This window comes from Drosophila santomea, chromosome 3R (genome assembly GCF_016746245.2).
Source record: "Drosophila santomea strain STO CAGO 1482 chromosome 3R, Prin_Dsan_1.1, whole genome shotgun sequence".
Lineage (NCBI taxonomy): Eukaryota > Metazoa > Arthropoda > Insecta > Diptera > Drosophilidae > Drosophila > Drosophila santomea.
In genome coordinates this window covers 21,943,452-21,964,948 of record NC_053019.2, presented here as the reverse complement: position 1 = coordinate 21,964,948, position 21,497 = coordinate 21,943,452, and the positions used below count along the sequence as shown (strand labels likewise).

Genomic DNA, 21,497 nt, shown 5'->3' with positions numbered 1-21,497 from the left:
AGGACACACTTGTTGCCATTGTTGAGATACAAAATTAACTTTTACGCTTTATTACCGCAAGAATGGTGAATGGTGAAACAAAACAAATCTTAAGTTGCAACTGCACTTTGGAAATTCTCCAACGCCAGCCACACCATGGCATGAACTTCTGTTTTCAGCTGCCTGTTTTCTGCTACTGTTGCTCTAACTGCTCTGTGTCTGTGTTTTATTTGGACTTGTTTCCGGAGTCGCCGCTTTTTGTCGCCGGCATCCGGAGGCCATCAAAATTGCCGGAAGCGCGAGCCGGGCAGTCAGTGGCATTGTCATCAACTCAATTACATTTGGGACCGACTCCTTGCAGCCGAAGGATGCCACGCTTTTGTTCGCTGACTGATGACAGCACCGCCTAAACAAGCCGCACAATACGCGCGGCGTCGCTGGCTTTTATCTGGCCACGCCCCCAACTCCCAGCTTCCCAATCCCCCTCCCCCTCCCCCTCCCTCGAATCCATTGTGTCCTGTCTCGTGTGACGGATGCGACAGGAAGCGCTGCGAGTCTTGATAGTCCGACTCCAGCAACAAAGGCTGCGGAGCGGCAACAAAAAAAAGGGGCGAATGGAGTTGGGAGTTGCAGAAGCACCTTTTCGTGCTATATCCATGGCGCCATAATTTACTGCTTCCCCTCAACCGGAGCCTCCGTAATCTATGGGCATGCCGCTCCGGCAGCGGAAATGTTTCACAGAGATTAGCACAACATGTCAGCGTTTTGATTTACCTGCTTGCCCAGAGATTCGCTCCACAACCTCAGCCACCTGAGCACCGCTAACTAAGAGGCTCAGGTTCATCGAATGTGTATCAGTATCTGTGCCGTTATCGGATTCAGTTTCAGTATCATTAGCCAAGTTTATGTGCGCCCCTCCATTTCCAATGCAAATTGAAACGACTGCGATATGGCATGCGAACGGCAGCTGCTCATCTCCAGCCGCTCCTTGAGCGGATTATCCAGGCACAGGTGCGTCTCTTCGTGCATAAGACGGGTGCCCAGGCGCATCCATCGTTGCGACCTCCTCGCGGTCTCATTGCGGCCACACGGCTCCAGTGCTATTCGCATCCCCAATCCCACAGTCAGGCAGAATTCCCGATGGGTGCTCAGTTGTCCACTCTGGCGCAGCAGGCTCCACTGGGTGATGTCGCTGAGGTAACAGCTGGCCAGGATCAGCTGCGAGTCCTTGTGCCTGGTGTGCACACACCGATCCTCATTCCGCAACGTTCCCGTGGCCGACAGCTCGTCAAAGTGCATCCTGCGAGTTGATTGAGGGTTAGTTATTTTTCATTTAACCATAACTCTGATAACTGAGCACACTGCTCATAACAATGTAACTATTAGCACATATGTTATAAATATAATATTGAAAGCTGCAATCATAACTAAATATTAGATATAACTACAATATAGTCATGTTATTTCTATATAATTTTCAGTTTCTACATTACTTATGCACCCAATGTTTTTTCCAGTGCACTGACCTTAGTTCGGGGCTGACATGCCGCAGATACCAGTCGAAAGGATGGCACTGCCGCTCGGTCCGCATCCGCTGCAGCTCATCATAGGTGTGATCCAGTGGAATTCGCCTGGCCGCCGGCCTCAGTGCGTAGAACATATTTTTATACTCGTCCAGCCAGGACTCGGCTATGATTTTTGAGTTGCTGAGGGGGTCGGAGGGGGAGAAGAGTTCAATCAGCATGTGATTGGAATGTTTATATTAAACGGGCAGCCGGGTAGCAATGAAATTGAAAAATTCCAGAGGCGGTGCGGCCATTTCACACCTAATCCCCGACCTCGGACTCACTGCAGATAGATTTCCTGGGCCGGGTTCAACTGCTGGTCCAATTGCGATGGGAAGTCGAAGGCGTGACGACGGCGGAAGATGTGTCCGATTCGACTGCAGGGCACGATCTCAATTTGTCCACCGCAAAGCCACAGCTTAATGGCCAGCTCGATGGACTCGCCGCCCCAGATCTGCAAGGGATGAATGTACACAACTGTGGGTATTCACTGAGAAATGTGGCAGAGTGTCGGCAGGGGGTAGCGGCATTCCGGCATTCTCGGCATTCGACATTAGCAATTAGAGCAATTGACACCGGCTAATTGGGTTTTCTCACCTTCAGATACGGATTGAAGCTGCCCAGCTTAAGGAACCAGTCGCGTGACATCATCAGCACACCGCCAGCGAAGGCAGGACTCTGGTAGGGCATCTCCAAGCGTTCCCCACTGGCCAGCTGGCGTTTCAGCCAGTGGAAGTGCAGGGACCAGTCAAATCCGCCCTTCAGCATCTCGTTGCCCTTCCGGTAGCTCAGGGTGGTCGAATCAATGGGGTCAAGTAGTGGACTAACCGCCAGATTGGCATTGCCAGCCAGTCGCTCCAGCAGCGGTTCCAGCCAACCATCGTTCACCTCGCAGTGGCTGTCCAGAAAGAGCACATAGCGTCCACTGGCCAAGGAGGCGCCCCTGTTGCGCGACCAAATCAGGCCCATGCGCTCCTCGTTCCTGAGGAAGATGAGCCCCAGGCGTTGCCTCGACCCGAATACTCTGCCCAACCAGCGCTTGAGGTCATCCAGCAGGGTCACTGTTAATTGAGCGATAAGTGCCATCCTATTGCGTAAGTGGGTTCAATGGCCTACCATCCCGCTGACTGCCGTCGTCCACAAGGATTAGCTCGTGCAGATAGTCCTCCGGCGTGCGAAGCAGCAGGGAAACAATGGTGCGCAGCAGCATCGAACGCGCCTCATTGTGGAAACTGATCACCACACTCACATTGGCATCCAAAGGAGGCGGAAGTATTGGGTTTCGAGTGGTGCAACTGAGTAGGTGAAATTAATTTTAATAATAATTATATTAAGTGTTTATATTTTCCTTACCTGTAATGCCTTGTTACTGGCAACTTACGTATGAGACCCAACGCGTTACTCAGTTCAATATTATATTGGAAATAATCCTCAGTTGTTTTTGGTGTTTGTGATATGAATGCACGCCAATCCAGATAGTTATGCCCACTGACATTTTTGTAAGCTAACAGCTAAGAAAACACTCCAATGATATTTCACTATGTTAAATATGTACTCTTGTATAACTAACTCACTTCACTTGCGTATATATCATCATAGCGATTATTACGCATAAATATGACTATGAAAACCAACTGACAAATGAGGAATGCAATGATATAGAAGCCGCAATGCCGAGAACTGCAATATTTTCCACCCGCGTACATGACGAATATGTTGAGCAACTGATGTGATTCCCATTTGGGTGCCACATGGCGCTCCAAGTGGTCACAAGTCGGGCCGAAAAGCGAAACTAAATCGTTGAGTTAGCGACTTCACGCTTTGCATTATAACTTTTGGTCGGCCGCCTTTTATATTATCACCTCCGAAAAAAAAGCTTGTTTCTATATTTAATTTCCCCCCAGCTTTTTTACTTAGCTGCCTCTTGTTGTTGCGTTACAAGCAGAATGCCACAATCGTAGCTACCCCAACGCCATATCATCGGTATATGTCACACTTGTCATTGATAAATGCTCGATAAGTTTGGCAAATATTTGTGTGCAGCTCGCAAGGTGTTAATTGCAGCCAAACGAAACTATCTATTACCCATGAGCTGTCAGTTTTTCGGTGAAATTTGGGGGGTTATGGGGGCAGAGGGGGATATGGGGAATGGACAGGTGAGCAAGAGCATGTTATCGATGATATTTCATTCATGGCCCTTGGCGTAATTCGCTATCAAACATTTACAAGTTTTTATCCAGCTGATTGTGATTGAATGTTATTGATATACGAGAAATGTGTAGCTGTAAAGCAGAAACATCGTTTATTAGATAATTGTAACTCGAGTTTCGCCACGGGTAATGGAATGCACTCTCATTTGTTTAAATTATGTTTGCACTATAATTGCATTATTACTGTGTGTGTGTCTGCGTGTGCAGTGGGGTGAAAATATATTTTGCAATTCATATTTTCGCCATCGCAATTAATTGAGTGTAATGATTTGCACAATTTTCCACCCACTCATTATATACTGATTTGTTTTATTTTTGCAAACGGCAAACATAATTGTCGCTGATTTGCGCTCGGTAACATAATAATATGATGGACTTGCAAATATAGACTGCTTCCTATGTCAATCAGTTCATGGCACATACATCTGCCCCGGAGTGAATTCAATTGGCTACCACATGGACAACGAACTCACTCGCATATTGGCATTCCCTTTTTTATGGCCGTTTTCTAGCTGCCATAAATATTTCAATGGCCAGCGTCTCGTCGGTTACGATTCACATCCACGTCTCTGTTCATGGGGCAAAACAAAAAAAAAATGTGGAAACTGGAGGAGATACACACACTCACCAGACACCATTGTCCATATTGGTTAGTGTCCGAGTTTGCTGGCGGGATAGACCGGAAGCCCCGCCTTCGCCATCAGTGATGTGATTTTATTTAAAATTGTTAGGCAAAGCGGAAGTAACTCATTCAGTTAGCAACAAAATCAGGCGCCATGCCTGGGCCAAATTGGAGTGTGACTTCCGCATTGCATTAGGGTTATACTTAGTTGTTAGGTCGGACCCGGGTCCTTCTCCCTTCTCCCTTCTCGCCTTTCGTCCTTCGTCCTGTGCGGCGGTGGCTGCTGCCCAGTTGCTGATTGACTTACGTGCCTCTCGTTTTCCTCTTCGCTCTCGGTTTGCCGTGCACTTTTTTTCTGACTCTTCCCCGGATTTTATGTGCAGCGGAAATGCATTTTTCCAGTCACGTCTCCACAAACCAGACAAGTGTGCAGACAGAGCTGGAGCTCCAATTCCAGCTGGTGCCAGGTAAGACATACGCCCCCACTGAGTGGCAGCGACGTCCGAGGATTCTTTTGTTTTCGGTTGCCGTTGGCGTGGGAATTTATTAAGCCGAGCGTGATCTATGCGCTCAAGCTAGAGCGAATTAAAGTGCTTTGTAATGAATGCACAGGGTGGCCAGGTGGCCAGGTGGTCAGGTGGCCCCCAGGATCCAGCAAGAGGGAGCATCCTGCAGCAGCCAGGACACCTAATTGTATGCCGGGTCGCGTGTGCAGCTTAGCAATTAAGTGGCGCGGCCAATTCAAGGGCATCCAAGGAGACCAAATTCGATATTCAATATGTTTTCAATTTGCCGCTTTTTTCTCGCACATCGCTATAGCAGCTCCTATCAAAGGCAATCGCAAAAGCCGTAAAACAAATAAAAATAAAACGAAATTATGCCAATAAATGAATTATAAGGCGCACGCACAACGCGTCGTATACGTAACGCTAGTCACAAGGAATGGGCGACAATGCCTAAGTGGCATGTAAATGTCTGTCAGTGTGGGTGAGTGTATGTGGATGTGAGAGTGTAAGTATGAGTGTGGGCCATGATTATTATAAGGACACTCTCACACTCACACTCTCTCTCTCATACACACGCACACATGCGCTGGGCTGTGTGTTTGTTATGATAATGTTAATAGCCCAGCACAGGCTTCTAAAATTTTATTAGCAAGCGGCTTATGGAACTTTGAAAATAATAACAAAAAACCAGCAAGCAGTGCCCCTGCCTCCTGTCCCACTCACTCTTTCCTGTCTCCCTCCCTCCCTTTCTCTCTCTCACTCTCTCTCGCAGGCTCCTGTTAGCCATAAAGAATATTGAGGAAATTGCTTTCTTTGCACTCGAAATGCTCAGCAGACCAGGCCGCTTAGCAGGGTGCACTCATTTCGAAATTGTTGCGTATTATCGTAAAATTTTACGCACACACACAGACACACATCCGCACAGTTGACGGCCAAGGACGTGCGCACACATACAAATGCGTTTAATTGCAGAGAGAAAAAGTTTGAGGCTTTTGGAGTGGAATAGAGCATTCGCCAATCATGTTTTTTGGCATTGCACATACATAAAATAGATTTATCACTTTTATAAAAGTATTTAAAATATTTTTAGCACTCGATTTAACTTTTTCTAAATGCCAACATTTTCTTAGAGTGTATGGTTTCATTTTTTCGCCTGACATTGTTTGAGCTCTCCCCCAAAGTAGACGACCGCATTTTTCTTGTCAAAAGTTTCCATATCCAGCTGCAGCCACATATTCACTTAGAAGTGCGTGTGTGTCAGCTGAAAATATTTGCAAAAACAAAAGATTGCGAGGCGCAAATGTTGTGCTTTGTTTGTGGCGGGCCATTTTATGAACTGCGGTCGCGCCCTTGAATTATTTAGTTTAATTTACCAAAGAGCTTTTTCCATGAAGTGATATGCGGCTAATTTGCAAGGACCTCACTTCTTGGAAGCGGCACAAATCGCAGCGGCAAGATCAAAAGGGAACATCTCCAATGTAAACAGAACACATGGACGGAAATATAATTTCAATGATTTTCCATTTCGATTTGGATATTGGGAGGGGGAAGCCCTTGGTGAAAAACCATTTTAATGATGTTTACACAGTTTGTATGCGCCTGTCAACATGGAGGAATGTATCTGATTCCCAGACTCCCCGTCACATTATATACTTAATGGCGATTGACTAGAACTTTTCACTATGCCCGACGGAGTACTTTAGTTGATGACATTATCGCTGCAGTACAAAAGATTTTTTGCCACTGCCACTTCATCTCAGTGTTTGTACAATTTCTTGCCATTCATTCGGCCGGATTTTTCGTCAATGACTCTGAGCCAAAGGACATTTCTGGCAAATATTGCTAAGCGTCTGCGCGTTTCATGGTTCTCAGGTTGTTAGGCAACTTTGATTTAGCAGCGGCGGCGGCGGCGAAGGCAGAAATTTTTCATTAATTTGATTGAACCTCAGTCAGCCGAACGGAAATGAGGCAGAACAATTTAATGTCATATTTACGGCACACAAAAAATGGTTTTCATTTGATCTCCGCAGGTCGGACCTTAGTCGGAAAACTGTTCACTTTAAAAGAAACAAATTGAACAATAAATAAGGCGATTACGATATTATCATGCAGAAAATAAAAATCACCGCATGGTTTTTTCAATTTCACAGGTATAAACTATTGATGTTTTCCTGGAAACGGTTCTTTGCTTGTATTTTAAGTGACGTTTTCATCGATTATTATCTAAAGTAAATATTGTATTTTAAATGATACAATTTAATTGAATTAGAGAAGGTTCCCAATGAAATCATCCATGCGAATTTCCGTAGTGGCTTCGCTTGTATCCGAAGTGTGGACGCCAATCGCCCTTCATATACCTCATCTTGTGGTGTTTTACTCCAATAATGGGTAATTTTTCGCCTTTGTAAAAGTGCAGCAAAGCCAAAAGCAAAAATACTACCGCTTTCAACATGGCGATATGTAGTAAGCAACTGACTATCTTCAACTGGTTTACTTTTTAAAAGGCAATTTAATACACCTCCCCATTGATAATTCGCTTTTTAACAGGCAATTCGGCATGGGACTTAAAGTAGTCACTTACTAAGTAAGTTGTATAATACATTTACTAACCTTTACAGTTTAGCAAAAATAAAAGAAAATATTTATATTAATATTTATTTAACAGCTTGAGCCAATTTATTACAAAATGGTATCTTCGATGCGGGAGTCCTTAATGATCTCCATGCCCATTATCGAGAAGGCGAGAGCATCGTAAACCCGGATGTACAGATCCACGCCCGTGAAGGCGGGACAGTTGTGACCAGCCACATTGATGCCGCAGATGCGTTCGTCATGGACCAGGGGATTCCCGATGGCCATCTGGCACTTTCTGGTGTACTTCATATTCTTCACGCAGATCATGGTGTCGGTGGCAACCACCGCATCGGGATCCCTCATGCGGAGTCGGCACGCCTGAACCGGTATGGTGTACGTTGTCTGCGAGTGAATACTGTGGCGACTCCTGATCCACAGTGGCACCTCTATGGGCTCGTATACTTCCAGCTCCGAGTCACACAGCTTTACAGTGTCGCCAGTCACTTTGGAATTTTTCGGGGACTCGGTTAGTTGAATGACAACCAGCATGGGATCCGCTCCTTTCAGGTACGTCTGGTTGAAAGGCACCTTTTTTCCTTCGAGGGGTTCGTCGTCGTGCATCTTCATTGTCACCACATCATGTAAGTCATCTTCGAAACATGTGGTGGTGGTAATCACTAGCATCTCGGAAATCAATGTGCCCATGCACATATATTTGTTTTGCTGATAGATCCTAACCATCAGCTCATGCAGCGGCACCTTCTTGTCAGATTTGGTCAACGTAAGTACGGGCTCCTTGGAAGGTCCATACTGTGCTGTGTCATTATTGGGAGCGGATGCTATCTGCTCATCTTTGTTCACAGTACGACGTCTTTTGTAGTCCATTTGGGTCCTTGGATTGTGCTGGGCCTTGAAGCCGCTCAGCATATAGCGATGGACATGAGTGTTCGAAGTTGCCGACTCGTTTGCCAGGAAAGCAAGTAGCAGGATTTGAATAATGCAGAGTGGTCGCAGCATCGCTACTCAATAAGTCTCTGGTACTAAGTATATCTCCTTCTTGGCTTGACCATAGGGCTTATAAAATCAATTTGTAACGTCTACAACCGATTATGATGTGACATTTACAATATTTGCAACCATAACAAAAATATTGTTGTACACTGGTGAAAATTGAACGTGTCTTTAATAAACCATAGCATTTTTTGCTTCTGAATATAACTAATAATAATCGAGGACCGATGCAACATGGTCGTCAATGGGATTCTTGGCCTGACGATCTGGTCCTCCATTAATAGGATCATCAAATGGTATTTCCGGTAGAGCGCCACCAACATAAACATTGGGCGACCTTTTTATCAAGGACTCAAGCAGGGGTGTCAATGCGTTGGCATGCGATTCATTGAATGGACCCGAACCGGTGAAAGCCCTCAGTGCATCCGTGGCCGTCTGGATGAAGGGTATGACCGTCCTAATGGGTAGGTATATGTCCATGTTGGTGGAGTCGTCGTCCTCGTCGCAGTGCTCGCCGTATATATTGATGGCCGCCAGTTTGTTGTCAACCAGCAAGGGATCACCGGGTCGGGTGCTGCAGGTAGTCTTCTTCGAGTGCCGCTTGTTCCGAACGCAGATTAAGTCCGGCTCAATGGTGGAAATGGTGAATACCTCCTTTAGACTGTAATAGATTTGGCAGCGTTCGAAGTCCAGAACCCGAGTGTCGTACAGTCGGATCTGGTACTTGGGTGGACCATAGTAGGCCATCTTCACGTCATCCCCCTCCTGTGGCTTCTTGCGATGCAGGGGAATGTATCGGTACTGATCCCGGTCGAGCTTGTTCGCTAGGCCGAGCAGAGCCACGTGGTTGGTACGGCGTTCCTTCTTATTAAACGGCATGAAAAATCCGAGTACTTTATGCGGTTCCGGATTGTCGGCAAACTCTTTGCCAGTCAGTACGGACAGATGTTCGGCCGTGTACTCGTATAAGACATCGTATCTCCGCGGCGGGAAGCAGTGCGTCGATGTCACCACCATTCTGCGGGAGATCAGCGCACCCGCACAGATGACGGATCCCTCGTTCAGCACATTCACGTAGTATGACAAGTCCCTTGTCGCATCGAAGGGCAGTCGTTTGTGGACCTCCGCCTCCTTCGGTTTGTCCCGTTCCTCGAGAGCTTCGCGATTGTAATCCACGTGGTCCTTGGTACGGTGGGCTCGATTGTAGTAAGTGGGCCGGTGGTAGTTCTCCACGTACTTTTTAACCCACATGGAGGCACTGTAGTCCAGCCCAAGGATGGACAAAATGCATGTGATTAGGATTCGCATGTTGAATAGAAACTGGCCCTTTAATCAGATTCCAGCATAGCAAAGAGATTCACTTAGCTAACTTAATTAGTTTCACTTTAAGCAATAGAAAATTAAGTCACTTGGAAAAAAAGCTTAAGGTCGAATAAAAAAAATTATGTACAGTTTAATACAAACATAAAATAAAGTTTTTTTTTTTGAGCTTTAGCTTTATTTAACTTTATCTTTAAGCACGATATGGAAGCACGATTTTTTCTTAGTGTAGAAATATTAATTAAAAATTTTAGATGAAAGCCAATCGGCATGCTCTTCTCTCACTTCCTCTCACATTCTCTGTGTAACTCCTGCATGTCCTTTATTTGCCGTGTCTGTCATTGTTTTGGGATTGCCATTTTTTCTAGTCTACTTTTGTGCGCGCCAAAAGTGAATGAAGGAATAAAGGAATTTTGCTGGAACTTGTGAGGGTATATGTGCTGGACTGCGGTTGCACATTGAATTATAAGCCAGGCATCGATGCCCGGCATTTAACTCTTGCCTTTTGCCGCCATCGAGATCGGAGCAGACAGCTGAGTGGACCGTCCTGTCAACGGCAGACGACATTGTGCCGGACATGAAAGGCTTGAAAGGTATATAAGCTAGATGGCTGAAAAAGTGCAGCGCATAACGAAGGACATAGATAATTAATTTGCTTTGATTACAGTTGTCTGGTGCGGGAAAGTACCCCCTTTTGCTTTTGCTAGAGGAAAAACTGAAAGAACTGATTCAGAATCAGAATCAGTCTTCGACATGGCCTCTGAAGTGGACTGACTGGCAGACGGAAATTGAAGTGTTTGTAATGTATGCACCGCCTGTGGCAAGAAAACGGATGAGCCAAAGGCATTTTCAGCTGGCAACTCCTCCTGCTCCTCCACTGCCGTCGACGGCCAAAAGTGACAGCCATGTCGGCAGGCTCGACGGCAACGAGTGCGTCTAATTGATGGGCAGACGAAGGCTTTTCCATGCAAATATATAGTACGGGTCAGAATCTGGATATCCGCAGGCAGCCAGAAAGGCAGGCAGTCAGCCAGGAACAGAAGCAGGAGCAGGAACAGCTGCCGGGTCGGGTTCGCTCATCAATTATTTAAAATATGTTACACTTGGCACATTACCCGACTGACAAACATGTGTTTGCCGTTTGCCGTTTGCCGTACCCGTAAGCCGATCCGACCGGCCATAATAGCTGGTCATTATGTTTATGTGTCGACGCCAGGGGGCGAAAGGGAGGACCCCACCTGGCATGGGCAGGAAAAAAAAAGGATATTCAACGGCCTTGTCGAAATTTATGCGTACGTGCCTGGCTGAAAAACGTGGACGACGACAAACAACCTCGGGTCATTTATTATTAGCTGTAAAACGCGTGTTGGATCCGGTTCCCGGATTCGGAAGGATTTTAGTGCTCCTAGGGGCTGACTTTCATCCAATAAACAATCTCCATTCGCAAGTTGAATAGGCGCCAAATCTGATACATTAGACGAGTCCCGATTTGTTTACGCATGGTGGGAAAAATGCCTTTTTTATTAACTAGATGGAGGCTTTGTATAAAAGGATGTTCATATGTTCGAGTGGCATGATGAACCCTTTCCCTTAAAACTAAAGCCCAATTATGTACTCTGCTTAAAGGATGATTTGCACCAGGGCGGTAGTTGAGTTTCATCCAAACGCTGTCGACGGCAAATTAAATGTCACTCACACGCCATGTAAGCCGGCAAAGATTTTGCAGCTCATTATGCAGCATGACGCAATGAAAAACACAGGAGGGGGCCAGCTAGATGATGGGGGTTGAGCTTATTTGAATTTACAAGTTGCCAGCGACCAATGGTAAATTCAATTTGGAAATGGGAGCACTTTAAAAGCAATCAAAGGCGCTGCTGCCTTTCTGTCTAGAAGGATCTGCTCCGATGGATCTCTGGCCGGGATTTGGCTGCAGGGTCAGCTGTGCGAGTACATTTGTCTTGTGAAGTTTTCGGAGATGGACACGGCAAAAGGAAGCCATGGATGCAATGGACACGAACCGCCGCTGGCCAAGTGAAAAGTGGAGCAGCACCAGTACCAGTACCAGCAACTGAAAGGAGCAAAAGGAGCTGAAGGAGCGATCTCGGCGGTGGCGGCTTTGCCTTTGATTGCACTGGCTCTCTGCCTGTCTTCTACTCAAGCACAGTTCGTTGCACACTTGAACATACCCTCAGCAAATAAATGCAAATTTCGCCATGGCAAACACACACACACATACGGACATAGACAAGGACTACTGCTCCTTTTGTTGCCGCCGTTGCACATTTCCCGAACGCCAAAGCGCTGCTCTATTTTGCCCTGCTCTTTCAACATATTTGTATAAATTTTCGATTTTCTGCTTCAATAGTCCGCCGGAGTTGCTGCTCCTCTTCACTTTGTTTATGTCTCAAGAATTCAATATTTTTTCAAACTATTCCTGCTGCTTTCCTCGCACTTCCTTTGTTGTTGTTTAACCCTGGTTGGTTCTTATAGTATCGATATGTATAGCGTTACTATCAAAGAATTGGTAATCCCGGGACAACTTTAAGCTGTAGCCACATAACGTTTCGATTTGAGCTACAGAATTTACTTTTCACTCTCACATTTTATATGCTCATTAAATTTTATTGCTGCCATATAGTTGGTAGTCCTTCAAAGCACGCAGAACTCGTTTTGTTTTGGAATGTACGTGCTTAAACGCTGCCTTCTGCCGTTTGCTACTTAATGGCTAATTAGTGGTATAATTTACACCTTAATGACTCTACAACAATGCCCAGGCAGCAGCCCAAGCTGAATGGGAATGGGGATGTGGGATGAAGGAGAGACTCTGTTCCAGCCAAGAAGCCACAACCATGAGGCGAGGGAGCTGCAGAGCTGCTCAGCAGCTATCTAGTTTAATCCCAGCACCTTGTAGACCACCAGTTCCCTGCTGCAGAGTTCCCTGATCCCCATGCCCATGGCCACATTTTATCGCTCCGCTCGGCTCGGCTCATATGTACATATGTGTGTGTGCGCTGCTTTATGTGCAAATCAGCGTCCATTAATAAAGACAGCTAGCGAAACGTTACGCATACGCCGCGTTGCATTAATCACAGCAAACGATACGTTGTCCTGGGCCGCAGCGTGTTAATTTCATCGCAAATGCCTTTTCCAGTATGAGAATTTATGTATGCCATTTTAGACAGTTTGATTTATGACCTCGCCTCGGAAGTGAATCGAGCTTTGGTGAATTTATTTTACTGCTTTAATCGCGAAGAGGAAATCCCGGAAAATCACACGCCTGCTAAATCAATTTATTGGTGGCTTTACCGATTTTAGCTAACTTAAAGCCCAGAGCACTGAATATACATATGTATGTGTGAAAAGAGTGGAGTAAAACTACTTTTCAATATTTCTCACCAACGAAATTGATTGACTTGCATGCGAGGCGAGGCAAAAAATGTTGTCACGCACTCTGAAATTATTCAAAATGACACACAGCTCACACATCACACAATGTGTGTGCACCTGACAAAGTCAACCCAATACCAAATCCAAAGGCGAACTCCGCGGGTGGCAATGCAATTTGCAAATTGCCATAAAGCTGCAATTGTGTCAAATATTTTAATGTAATAAGGGTCGCAGCACGATAGCTGCATGCACTTCCATTCGCATTCGCATTCAGCAACTGGTTCAAAGGACACCCACTAATGGCAGTGCCACGCTGCGTATACGCAATGCGTCAGCAATGACATCAGCAGTCGCCATTGTGAGATATGCTCGTACTTAAGGCGAGTTGCTATCGAATGCCATATCGACGGGGCAATTTCGTGAACAGATCAATTACGAAGGGGCATAAATCCGTTTAGGACCACAAAATCTAAGCGGCACCCCTTAATAAAATTGTCAATCGTCGCAAAAAAAAAACTAACGCAACCCCTAAAGCTATTCAATTTTTATTCTCTATTTTTTATTTATAGCTTTCGCCGCGGTCCTTAAACCAAAACTCTAAATATATTTTGGTCGGAGAACGACTGAACGGCAATGCAGGACGACAAGGACAATCGGCAGCGAGTTAAAAAACAAGCGAAAATATTACAACATTTTAATAGCGAAAATGAAGATTTATTGCCCACGACGACAACAGCGACGGATGACGACGCCAAAATGTCAGGAAAAAAATAATCGGGAGCTCAACTAAAAAGCGCGTTTAAAAAAAAGTAAAACAAAGAGCCACTGACCAGCAAAATCGGAAGCAGTAAGTGCTGGAAATCAAATAAGCGACTAGAATGTGCTACATTTAAACGACTAGTATTATAGTTTTAAATGTAGCTCTAAATCAAATTGAACTACGACTAAATACAATATGATTAGGTCAAACATATAAAATTTTAGTTATAACAAAGACACATTGTCCACAGCGATTATAATGGTTAAGCGTAAATACTAATTGCTGAACCTATCTACCCGTCACATTTTAAAACGCCCTGGGTATCGGAATGTGCAAAAAGTGCAAAGTGTAAAAATCGCTGCCGCGTCACGTCACGTCAGCCGCATGATAGACCAGTCAGAACCGCCCCTCCTTGCCTCTCCAGGGGGCGTGTCCAGTCGGGAGACCTGCCTCCCGAGCTCCCTACTCCCGTTTTCCGATTCCTGACTGCCCTATACCGATTCCCTTATCGCAGCCATAGTTGCCGCCATTGTGTTGCTGCTGCAGTTGTTGCTGTTGCTGTTGCTGTTGCTGTTGCTGTTGCTGCTGCGGCTGCTGTTGCTGTTGTTGCTGCTGCTGTTGTTGCTGCTGCTGTTGCTGCTGCGTGTTGCTGCTGTCTGAGCCTAGCACACGTCGCAGTTTGTTAGCTGCATGCCGACCCGACCCCTCCCGTCCATGCCCAAAAGCGTCCCAGAAGCGTCGCCATTGTTTGCTCGCCCACTGTGCACACACAGCTGGGCGTGTCCAATCAAAATATGCAAATGTTTTATCCGTAAAACGTCGCTTTGATGGAATTTCGGCACATTTCGCCGCTCAGTTGCTCCAGCTGCTGTTTTTGTTTGCTTTGGTTTGGCTTGGCCGCGTTTGCCTTGTTTTGGTTGTTTCCCGATTTTTTCTTCTATTTTTTTTCAAGTCCTTCTTGCGAAGGAAGGGAGGTGGTAGTAGTACGCAGGACCTCCGACAAATTAGCAGTAGTTTGCCGGGCCTGACGAACGACGGGCACACGTCAATCAGCGAACAACGCGCCACGTTGCCTGATTTATATGCATAAATTTTCGCGTGCGGTTTGAGCCAGTTTGCTGGCGCTTTAATTTAATGTTGCCAACATTTGCGCGTCATTTTTGGTCAACCGGTTTTCAATAGTCATTCCCGCTAATGGGGGCGTGGCAGCCTGGCAGGGGGCGTCAGGCTGGCGATGATGAGCTCCATTGCCAACTGCTGAAATGTGAAAGCTCATTACTGCGGCTGGGGGCGTGTGGTTATCAGGGGGCGTGGCGTGGCCAGTTGCCTTGTGGGTAATGAATTTATGATATTACTGGTCATGCCAATAGTTGGGCAATAACACAGGGCCTACTTTTGAGGGCCCCGGCCAAGAATTGCCAGTCTTTGCCCACTGAATTGGTAGTTCAATTTGCGGTTTTCATGTGAACTGGCCAGCATTTGAGCTTATTATGCCGCCGATTGCATTGAACAGTGCTGTCGAATAACTATATCAAAATACCAATGGAATAGGAAAAGCTAAAGGGAGTTGTAGTACAAGATAAACAAGATATTTTACATAAATAGATACTGAACAAGATAAAATGCTATGGTCGAGATTCCCGACTATCAGATACCCGTTACTCAGGTAGTGGAAGTGCGATCAAAAAACCCCAGACCCCTCACCACACACCCAGGTCCCCGCGACCGGTTCGGCTCGTCTTTTGATCCTGATCAAGAATATATATACTTTATATGGATACCCTATTAAAAGAGATACCCAAAATGAGACAATCAAGTATAGCTTAAGTTCCAATCCAAGCATGAAGAATGATTATAGTTTTCTATATGTCCATTCCGAATAGTGAATCGACCTTAAGCTTTAATTTTACCACATAAGAAGATTTCAAATCCCGCAGAGAAGCCCCAGGTCAGGAGCAAAAACTATAACAACATCGGTGTGCCATGGCAAATGGCTATTGTAATTATGAAGTAACTCAATAAACAGTTGGCATATTACTGTTTCGAGAAACTGCATGCAAATTGCAATTAGTTTCTGTTTTGCATTTGCCATTATTATTGAATTTGGTCTAATGTGCAAATAGCATTGCATTGGCCATGGTCCAGTCCACCATCGTCAACCTGTAACTCAATCAATGGTCAATGCGGTTAAATTGCGGCGCACAAAGGGGACTTTAAGGGCTCGATTCGACTCCACTCATTATTGATTCACAATGCACACACCCAAACACAAACACACTCTTTTTGTTTTCCCAATTAGGATGGCAGTGGAATTCCAACCGCTCCAACCACCGATATCACCTCATTATTGCTGCTAAATCCATGCGCAGACACAACGACTTCCGTTCTGGCTAGAATGAAATTTATAATGACAGCAAACAGCAAACAAACAAACAACCAAACAAACAAACAAATCATGCTCCCAAATCCTGTACCCTGCGTACAATTATGGCTAAAAGTTGAACGATACAACTAAAATGTAATCAGCCAGGACCTCCACAACGTGCATACATGTATGTATGAAGAGAATAGCGATCCATGTACTTCTCACCATCATGTGTCCGTTTGTTTGTTTTAATTAAAATTACAGAGCCATGTCTGTGTCTTTGTTCCCGCCTTTGTTGGCCACTCGCCCTTAATGCTTTTTTAGTAAATAATTTATATTCAATTTTCAAATAAATTGCCAACAAAAATAGTTAGCAAACAAAGTGAGGCCACCATGGGATGTATTAGACTAGTATTAGATTAGTAAAGCAGAAATAACAAACAAAAGTAAAATTGATGTGCAATATACAATTCTATTAATCCGGGATATTCATCTATTGAAAAGAACAACGAGATGGATTTTCTGATTATTTTCAAATTGTTTAATTCGACGCTTGATTTTCAATCAACCCATCGTGCTCGGTCCAAAACTCTGTGTGTTTTCCATGGACATTGTCTGCGTTTAGTGGCAGCGGGGATTATTATAATTGTGTAAGCTATTTAAGCATGATAAGCACACACGGTGTCACACTCATTTCCATGTGTGTGTGTAATAGTGGGGGGTTGGAAAAACACACCCACACCTGCAGCGCAAGGACTTCCCGCCCGTGTGCGTGTGAATGTGACGTGTGGTTGGCTTTGATATGGCATTTTCGTGTATGCGGCTGGCGCAAAAAACCGATACGAGTCTCCACCAAAACTTTCGGCTTTCAACTTTCGAATTCAAGTGTCAAATTAGCTGAGCAAGCCTGCCTGACTGAGCTCAAGCCCTTAAATATTAACTCTTACTTAAAAATGTACACAGCTCGCCTGGTTACCAATTAAACTGGAGTGTTGCGCTTTCGCCCACCACGCCCACTATGCAGCATCCTTAAACATCTAAAGTCCTCGCTCGGCCGCAGCATGCACACAAACTCCAAACTGCAGCTAGATAAACTGTCCGCCCTCACAGGCGCAAATATTGATAGTCTAACACAAAAGTTTTATGCACTAAAAGAGCGCCTAGCGGCGGTGCGGGGCGTGGCACCTCCTCCTGGCTGCCAGGATATCCAGGATCCCTGCAAAGTCAATTTTCACCCAAGTCGACGTTAGTTGAAAAGTTAGCAACACAAAGTGGGAGCGGGCTGGCTCACCAAAACGCAAAAAAAAAAAGAAAAATACAAAAAAAAGGAGAAAAGTAACACAAAAAGAAAATGAAAGCCGAAACGTAAATTTTTATCTCTGCGCGGTGCAGTGCAAAAAGGTTTCGAGTGCAAAATAAAGTTACTTTGGCAATGCGATGCATCAAACCGCAAAACAAGATAATTTCAACGGTAAATAAATCACAGCCACGAGTGCTGGTGCACTGGGTGGTGCCGAGTGGGTGGGGCCGAGTGGGTGGTGGGTGGAAAGTGGGTGGTGATGAGGGGTCTACCTGCACGGTTCACTGCCTTGCCTCTTTCGAGTGAAATTCAGCTCCCCAAAGTGAAACAACTGAAAAGTTGCAGGTACACACACCAAAAGAAAACAAGGCCTAAAATCAGTCAGAGCTCTTCAAAAACGATTTGTTAATGCTGTGAGTTTAGACTGAAATACAAATCACAATCAAACTTTAAAGCTTAGTTTGAAAATTCAAAGAACAATTGAATATTTACTAAGTTAGGGTTTAAATTTTATTTCTGCTTGATATATTTATTTTCCTGTAGTGTAGTGTGGCAGGCAAATCCAGAGTCAAATCACTCCATTACCACCTCGGGCAACATTCGCGCGTGTTGCACAAAAAGCTGATTAGTTGCCATTGTGGCGCACACCGCGTCGAGCACACAGGTGCATTCCCAGCCAGGTGCAGGCAGAGTGCTAGGTGTTGGAAATGCTTTTCCGCCGGCACCCCGAGGATTAGCCCAATTCATGCGATTCCCAGCTCACTCTGTTCCATGGCGAAATTATTGAATCGGTTCTTTATTATTAGCATGTGAGGATCTAATTGGTTTGAATGCACTCGATAAACTTCCCATCGGATTACTCAAACCAATCCGAGCCAAGTACAATTGTCATTTATTATAAAGCAAGGCTAGGCAAAAGGATTATTATCTAAGGACTTTGCAACTAAGTAGGCCAGCGCCGGCAATAAAAACCTCCTGATTCAGGACTAAGCACTGGCGTGGAAACGCAAGACCAAGGGAAACTGGGAACTGAGAACTGAGAACTGAGAACTGAGAACTGGAAACTGGGTAGGGTAATAAATAAAGTGGCCTTGTTACCGGGGAATGGAAAAAAGGTGTCACACCCCCACGTGAAAGTGCAGCCTGCAGCGTGTGCTTAAGCCAAAGTTGAACTTTAAGTAGTTGCCACCTTAAGTCGACGCCATCTGCAGGCCAAAAAGCGAACCGAACTGTGGCATATTGCTCTATATGGACGAACTTCTCTCCGCATGCCCCGTAAAAACTTTTCCATTATTTTTATCTGCTTCACATTTTGAAGTAGCAAAAACTTTGATGCTGTATGCAAAAATAAAAACACCATCCGCAAACTGGGAAAACAAAAGCAAAAATTAAATACGATTTTTTTTTCCACATTTTCCCTCATTTTTTTTTTCTTTGTATTTGTCGTTTTCTGAAACTCACAAAGCCAAAGCAGATTTTCATATACAGTACGTACATATGTATGTACATTTATATGGAATAAGACCTTCCCCAAACAGTTATTGTGGCTGGCCCGGCCAATTCAAGGCCCCTCGGGCTGGTGTCTTTGGCATTTTATTTAGTTTGTTATTTGTTCATACTTAAGTGTGTCGCCAGCGTCTTGTATTGGTTTTATTCGAAAAACTTGTCGTATGTCGTCCTCGAGTCGATGAGGAAAAAGAAGAAGCCAGTCAGCGATGCCCAAGACAATAACCCACGACCCAATCCCAATCCCACACCCACACCCAGTCCCACACCAAATCCCACACCCGCAAGCACTGATTTCAGATCCTTGTTGTATAAGCAAAGTAAGTTGTTGAGTAGATTACGGTTTTTGTTACGTCCGCCTGCCATTGTCTTTAAGTTTTTGCCTTCCTTTATGGGCGACGAGGTTTCGAAGGTCCCCAGTGACCCTGTAAACTTCAAATTGCTACAAGTGACACATCCCATCCCATGCCATTCGTTCGATCTTGTGGGTATGTGGGTATCCTTGCCAGGATACCAGGACAATGGTCAGGCGGGCAGGTGAGTATGAGTATGAGTGCGATTGCCATTTTGCTTGTCTCGGTGCCAAAGCGCCTTCAATGACACAAAGCTGGCGAAAAAATCCTAAGATAAACAAATACGAACAATGTCGTATGTAATTTAAACACTTGTCTCCGGATCTTGATTCTTGTTTCTTGGCACTGTTACAGACATCTTGGCTGTGTACTTTGGAATTTAAAGGAGTGAGCATATATAGATTTTACATTTTAAGTTCTATTGTCTTAGGTGTAACAAAAAAAGGCAACCGAATGAACTTGAATACCTTTTTGCATGTAAAATATAAACCTATACCCATCCACTTACTTCTATAAATATTTTGTAGGTACTTTCATTCTATCTAATACCCAGTTTTCGACTATTACTACTAATTCCCTCGTTTTTTGGGCATAGCCCACATTTATGTGGGTTTTCCGGTCTGTTGCAATCATACCAAACAAATATAAAGATGTGTATTTGGCCCAAAATTCCGGCGACTCGGAGGCCATTTAATATGTGAGTGAGATTCGGCGGTTGGGGAGCACGGAAAGAAGTAAATCCCTTGGGCCATACACATGACATGCCATGCCTAAACCATATTTTGTGCCACAGTCATGTAAGTACATAATTCAGCAAAATGTTAATTTAATTAAATTATGAATATGAAATTTTCGCTGGCTGCCTTGCCTTGTGTCAGGTGCAGGATGAGAGCGCCCAAATTGGGGGCGGGGCATTTCTGAATGGCAGCATAAACTCGACGCGCTTCGACTAAACAAATTCATTTATATTTCGCACACGGGGGCGACACACTCTGTGCCCCAGCATTTTGTGTGGCAGCTCCGAGTGCACAAACACTGGGCGACTGAATGCTGAAAACTGAAAGCCGAATACTGAAAACTGGAAACCAGCTCAATAACGATACAGAATGTGGCCCAAAGCCGCATATAGCATACAACATGCAGCACACAGCATATATCATGTAGCGCATGGGCCAGAAATGCAGCGCGGCCAACCAACAGCGGTGGCCATTGCCACATGTTGATTTTGCAAAACTGAACCGAATTTATATAATGCAATGCCGAAACTCGAAGAAAACAACATCATTAATGTGCTCTCCCCAACGACAGCACCACTCCAAAAACATTCACATATGAAACAAGAGACTACGCTGTAGTCGAGTTTCTCGACTATCTGATACCCGTGGTCGGGTATCCCCCCGTGCGGGGTCCTGTGTGCGGGGTCCGGTGTGCGGAGTTCATATGATTAAATACATGTTTTTTGGCAAAACGATAGAAATTTACAAGACCAATACAAAAAAAATACAAAAAATTTTGTAGTTCCTGAGATCTCGACGTTCATACGGACAGACAGACGGACAGACGGACGGACAGACGGACAGACGGACAGACGGACGGACAGACGGACATGGCCAGATCGACTCGGCTATTGATCCTGATCAAGAATATATATACTTTATATGGTCGGAAACGCTTCCTTCTGCCTGTTACATACTTTTCAACGAATCTAGTATACCCTTTTACTCTACGATTAACGGGTATAAATATTCGTATGGAAATATAGAAATGCACGTGGGGACGGCCACAACCCGGCTAATATGAGGCAAATTCAGAATTACTAAAAACCAAATGGGCAGCCGCATTATAAACATGCAGCCAGGCAGTTACTAAAAATAATGAGTCCGCTGACTGAGTGTTTGGTCAGCGGCACCGAAAGAGCCATCTCTGAATGGAGTAGCTACACTGGGCGAAAACACTGCGCCTGATGCATTTATACAGTCTGGTAGGATCCTTTTTATCATACCATATACCAGTTTTTAAATATTTTTATCGGAAATCTT

General features: G+C 44.9%; 3 protein-coding genes and 1 long non-coding RNA gene across 5 annotated transcripts; 1 reads left to right on the top strand and 3 right to left on the bottom strand.

Moving 5' to 3' along the window:
* Positions 1-485: 485 nt before the first annotated feature.
* On the bottom strand, positions 486-3,388 carry LOC120452062 (putative polypeptide N-acetylgalactosaminyltransferase 13). 2 transcript variants are annotated; one of them, XR_005616435.2, is made up of 8 exons: positions 3,119-3,388; positions 2,898-3,055; positions 2,661-2,839; positions 2,142-2,605; positions 1,829-1,998; positions 1,506-1,685; positions 754-1,279; positions 486-681 (listed from the first exon to the last, which is right to left on the bottom strand). XR_005616435.2 is itself a non-coding variant. In XM_039636125.2 (7 exons), the coding sequence occupies exons 1-7, from the start codon at positions 3,248-3,250 to the stop codon at positions 883-885; spliced, it is 1,680 nt and encodes a 559-aa protein (XP_039492059.1). In that variant the 5' UTR covers positions 3,251-3,388; the 3' UTR covers positions 486-882. The 2 variants fall into 2 exon arrangements, 1 of the variants encoding a protein (XP_039492059.1); XM_039636125.2 differs by having other exon boundaries at positions 486-1,279.
* A 4,135-nt stretch (positions 3,389-7,523) lies between these two features.
* LOC120453416 (seminase) lies at positions 7,524-8,506 on the bottom strand. The gene has a single exon (XM_039638115.2). It carries the CDS (start codon positions 8,471-8,473, stop codon positions 7,562-7,564), a length of 912 nt encoding a protein of 303 aa, XP_039494049.1. The 5' UTR covers positions 8,474-8,506; the 3' UTR covers positions 7,524-7,561.
* Positions 8,507-8,620: 114 nt separating this feature from the next.
* Positions 8,621-9,786, bottom strand: LOC120453415. Its single transcript, XM_039638114.2, has one exon. It carries the CDS (start codon positions 9,773-9,775, stop codon positions 8,675-8,677), a length of 1,101 nt encoding a protein of 366 aa, XP_039494048.1. The 5' UTR covers positions 9,776-9,786; the 3' UTR covers positions 8,621-8,674.
* Positions 9,787-16,089: 6,303 nt separating this feature from the next.
* Positions 16,090-16,686, top strand: LOC120452954. The gene is made up of 2 exons (XR_005616519.1): positions 16,090-16,486; positions 16,564-16,686. It is a non-coding gene; the product is annotated as an uncharacterized LOC120452954 (long non-coding RNA).
* Positions 16,687-21,497: the final 4,811 nt, after the last annotated feature.

Excerpts from the sequence above, each read along its gene's own strand:
- LOC120452062 (XM_039636125.2), bottom strand. The coding sequence starts at position 3,250 with ATGTACGCGGGTGGAAAATATTGCAGTTCTCGGCATTGCGGCTTCTAT. Across the intron at positions 1,999-2,141 it reads GCTTCAATCCGTATCTGAAG|ATCTGGGGCGGCGAGTCCAT; the intron begins GTGAGAAAACCC and ends CATCCCTTGCAG. Across the intron at positions 1,686-1,828 it reads GCCCAGGAAATCTATCTGCA|CAACTCAAAAATCATAGCCG; the intron begins GTGAGTCCGAGG and ends CGACCCCCTCAG.
- LOC120453416 (XM_039638115.2), bottom strand. The coding sequence starts at position 8,473 with ATGCTGCGACCACTCTGCATTATTCAAATCCTGCTACTTGCTTTCCTG.
- LOC120453415 (XM_039638114.2), bottom strand. The coding sequence starts at position 9,775 with ATGCGAATCCTAATCACATGCATTTTGTCCATCCTTGGGCTGGACTAC.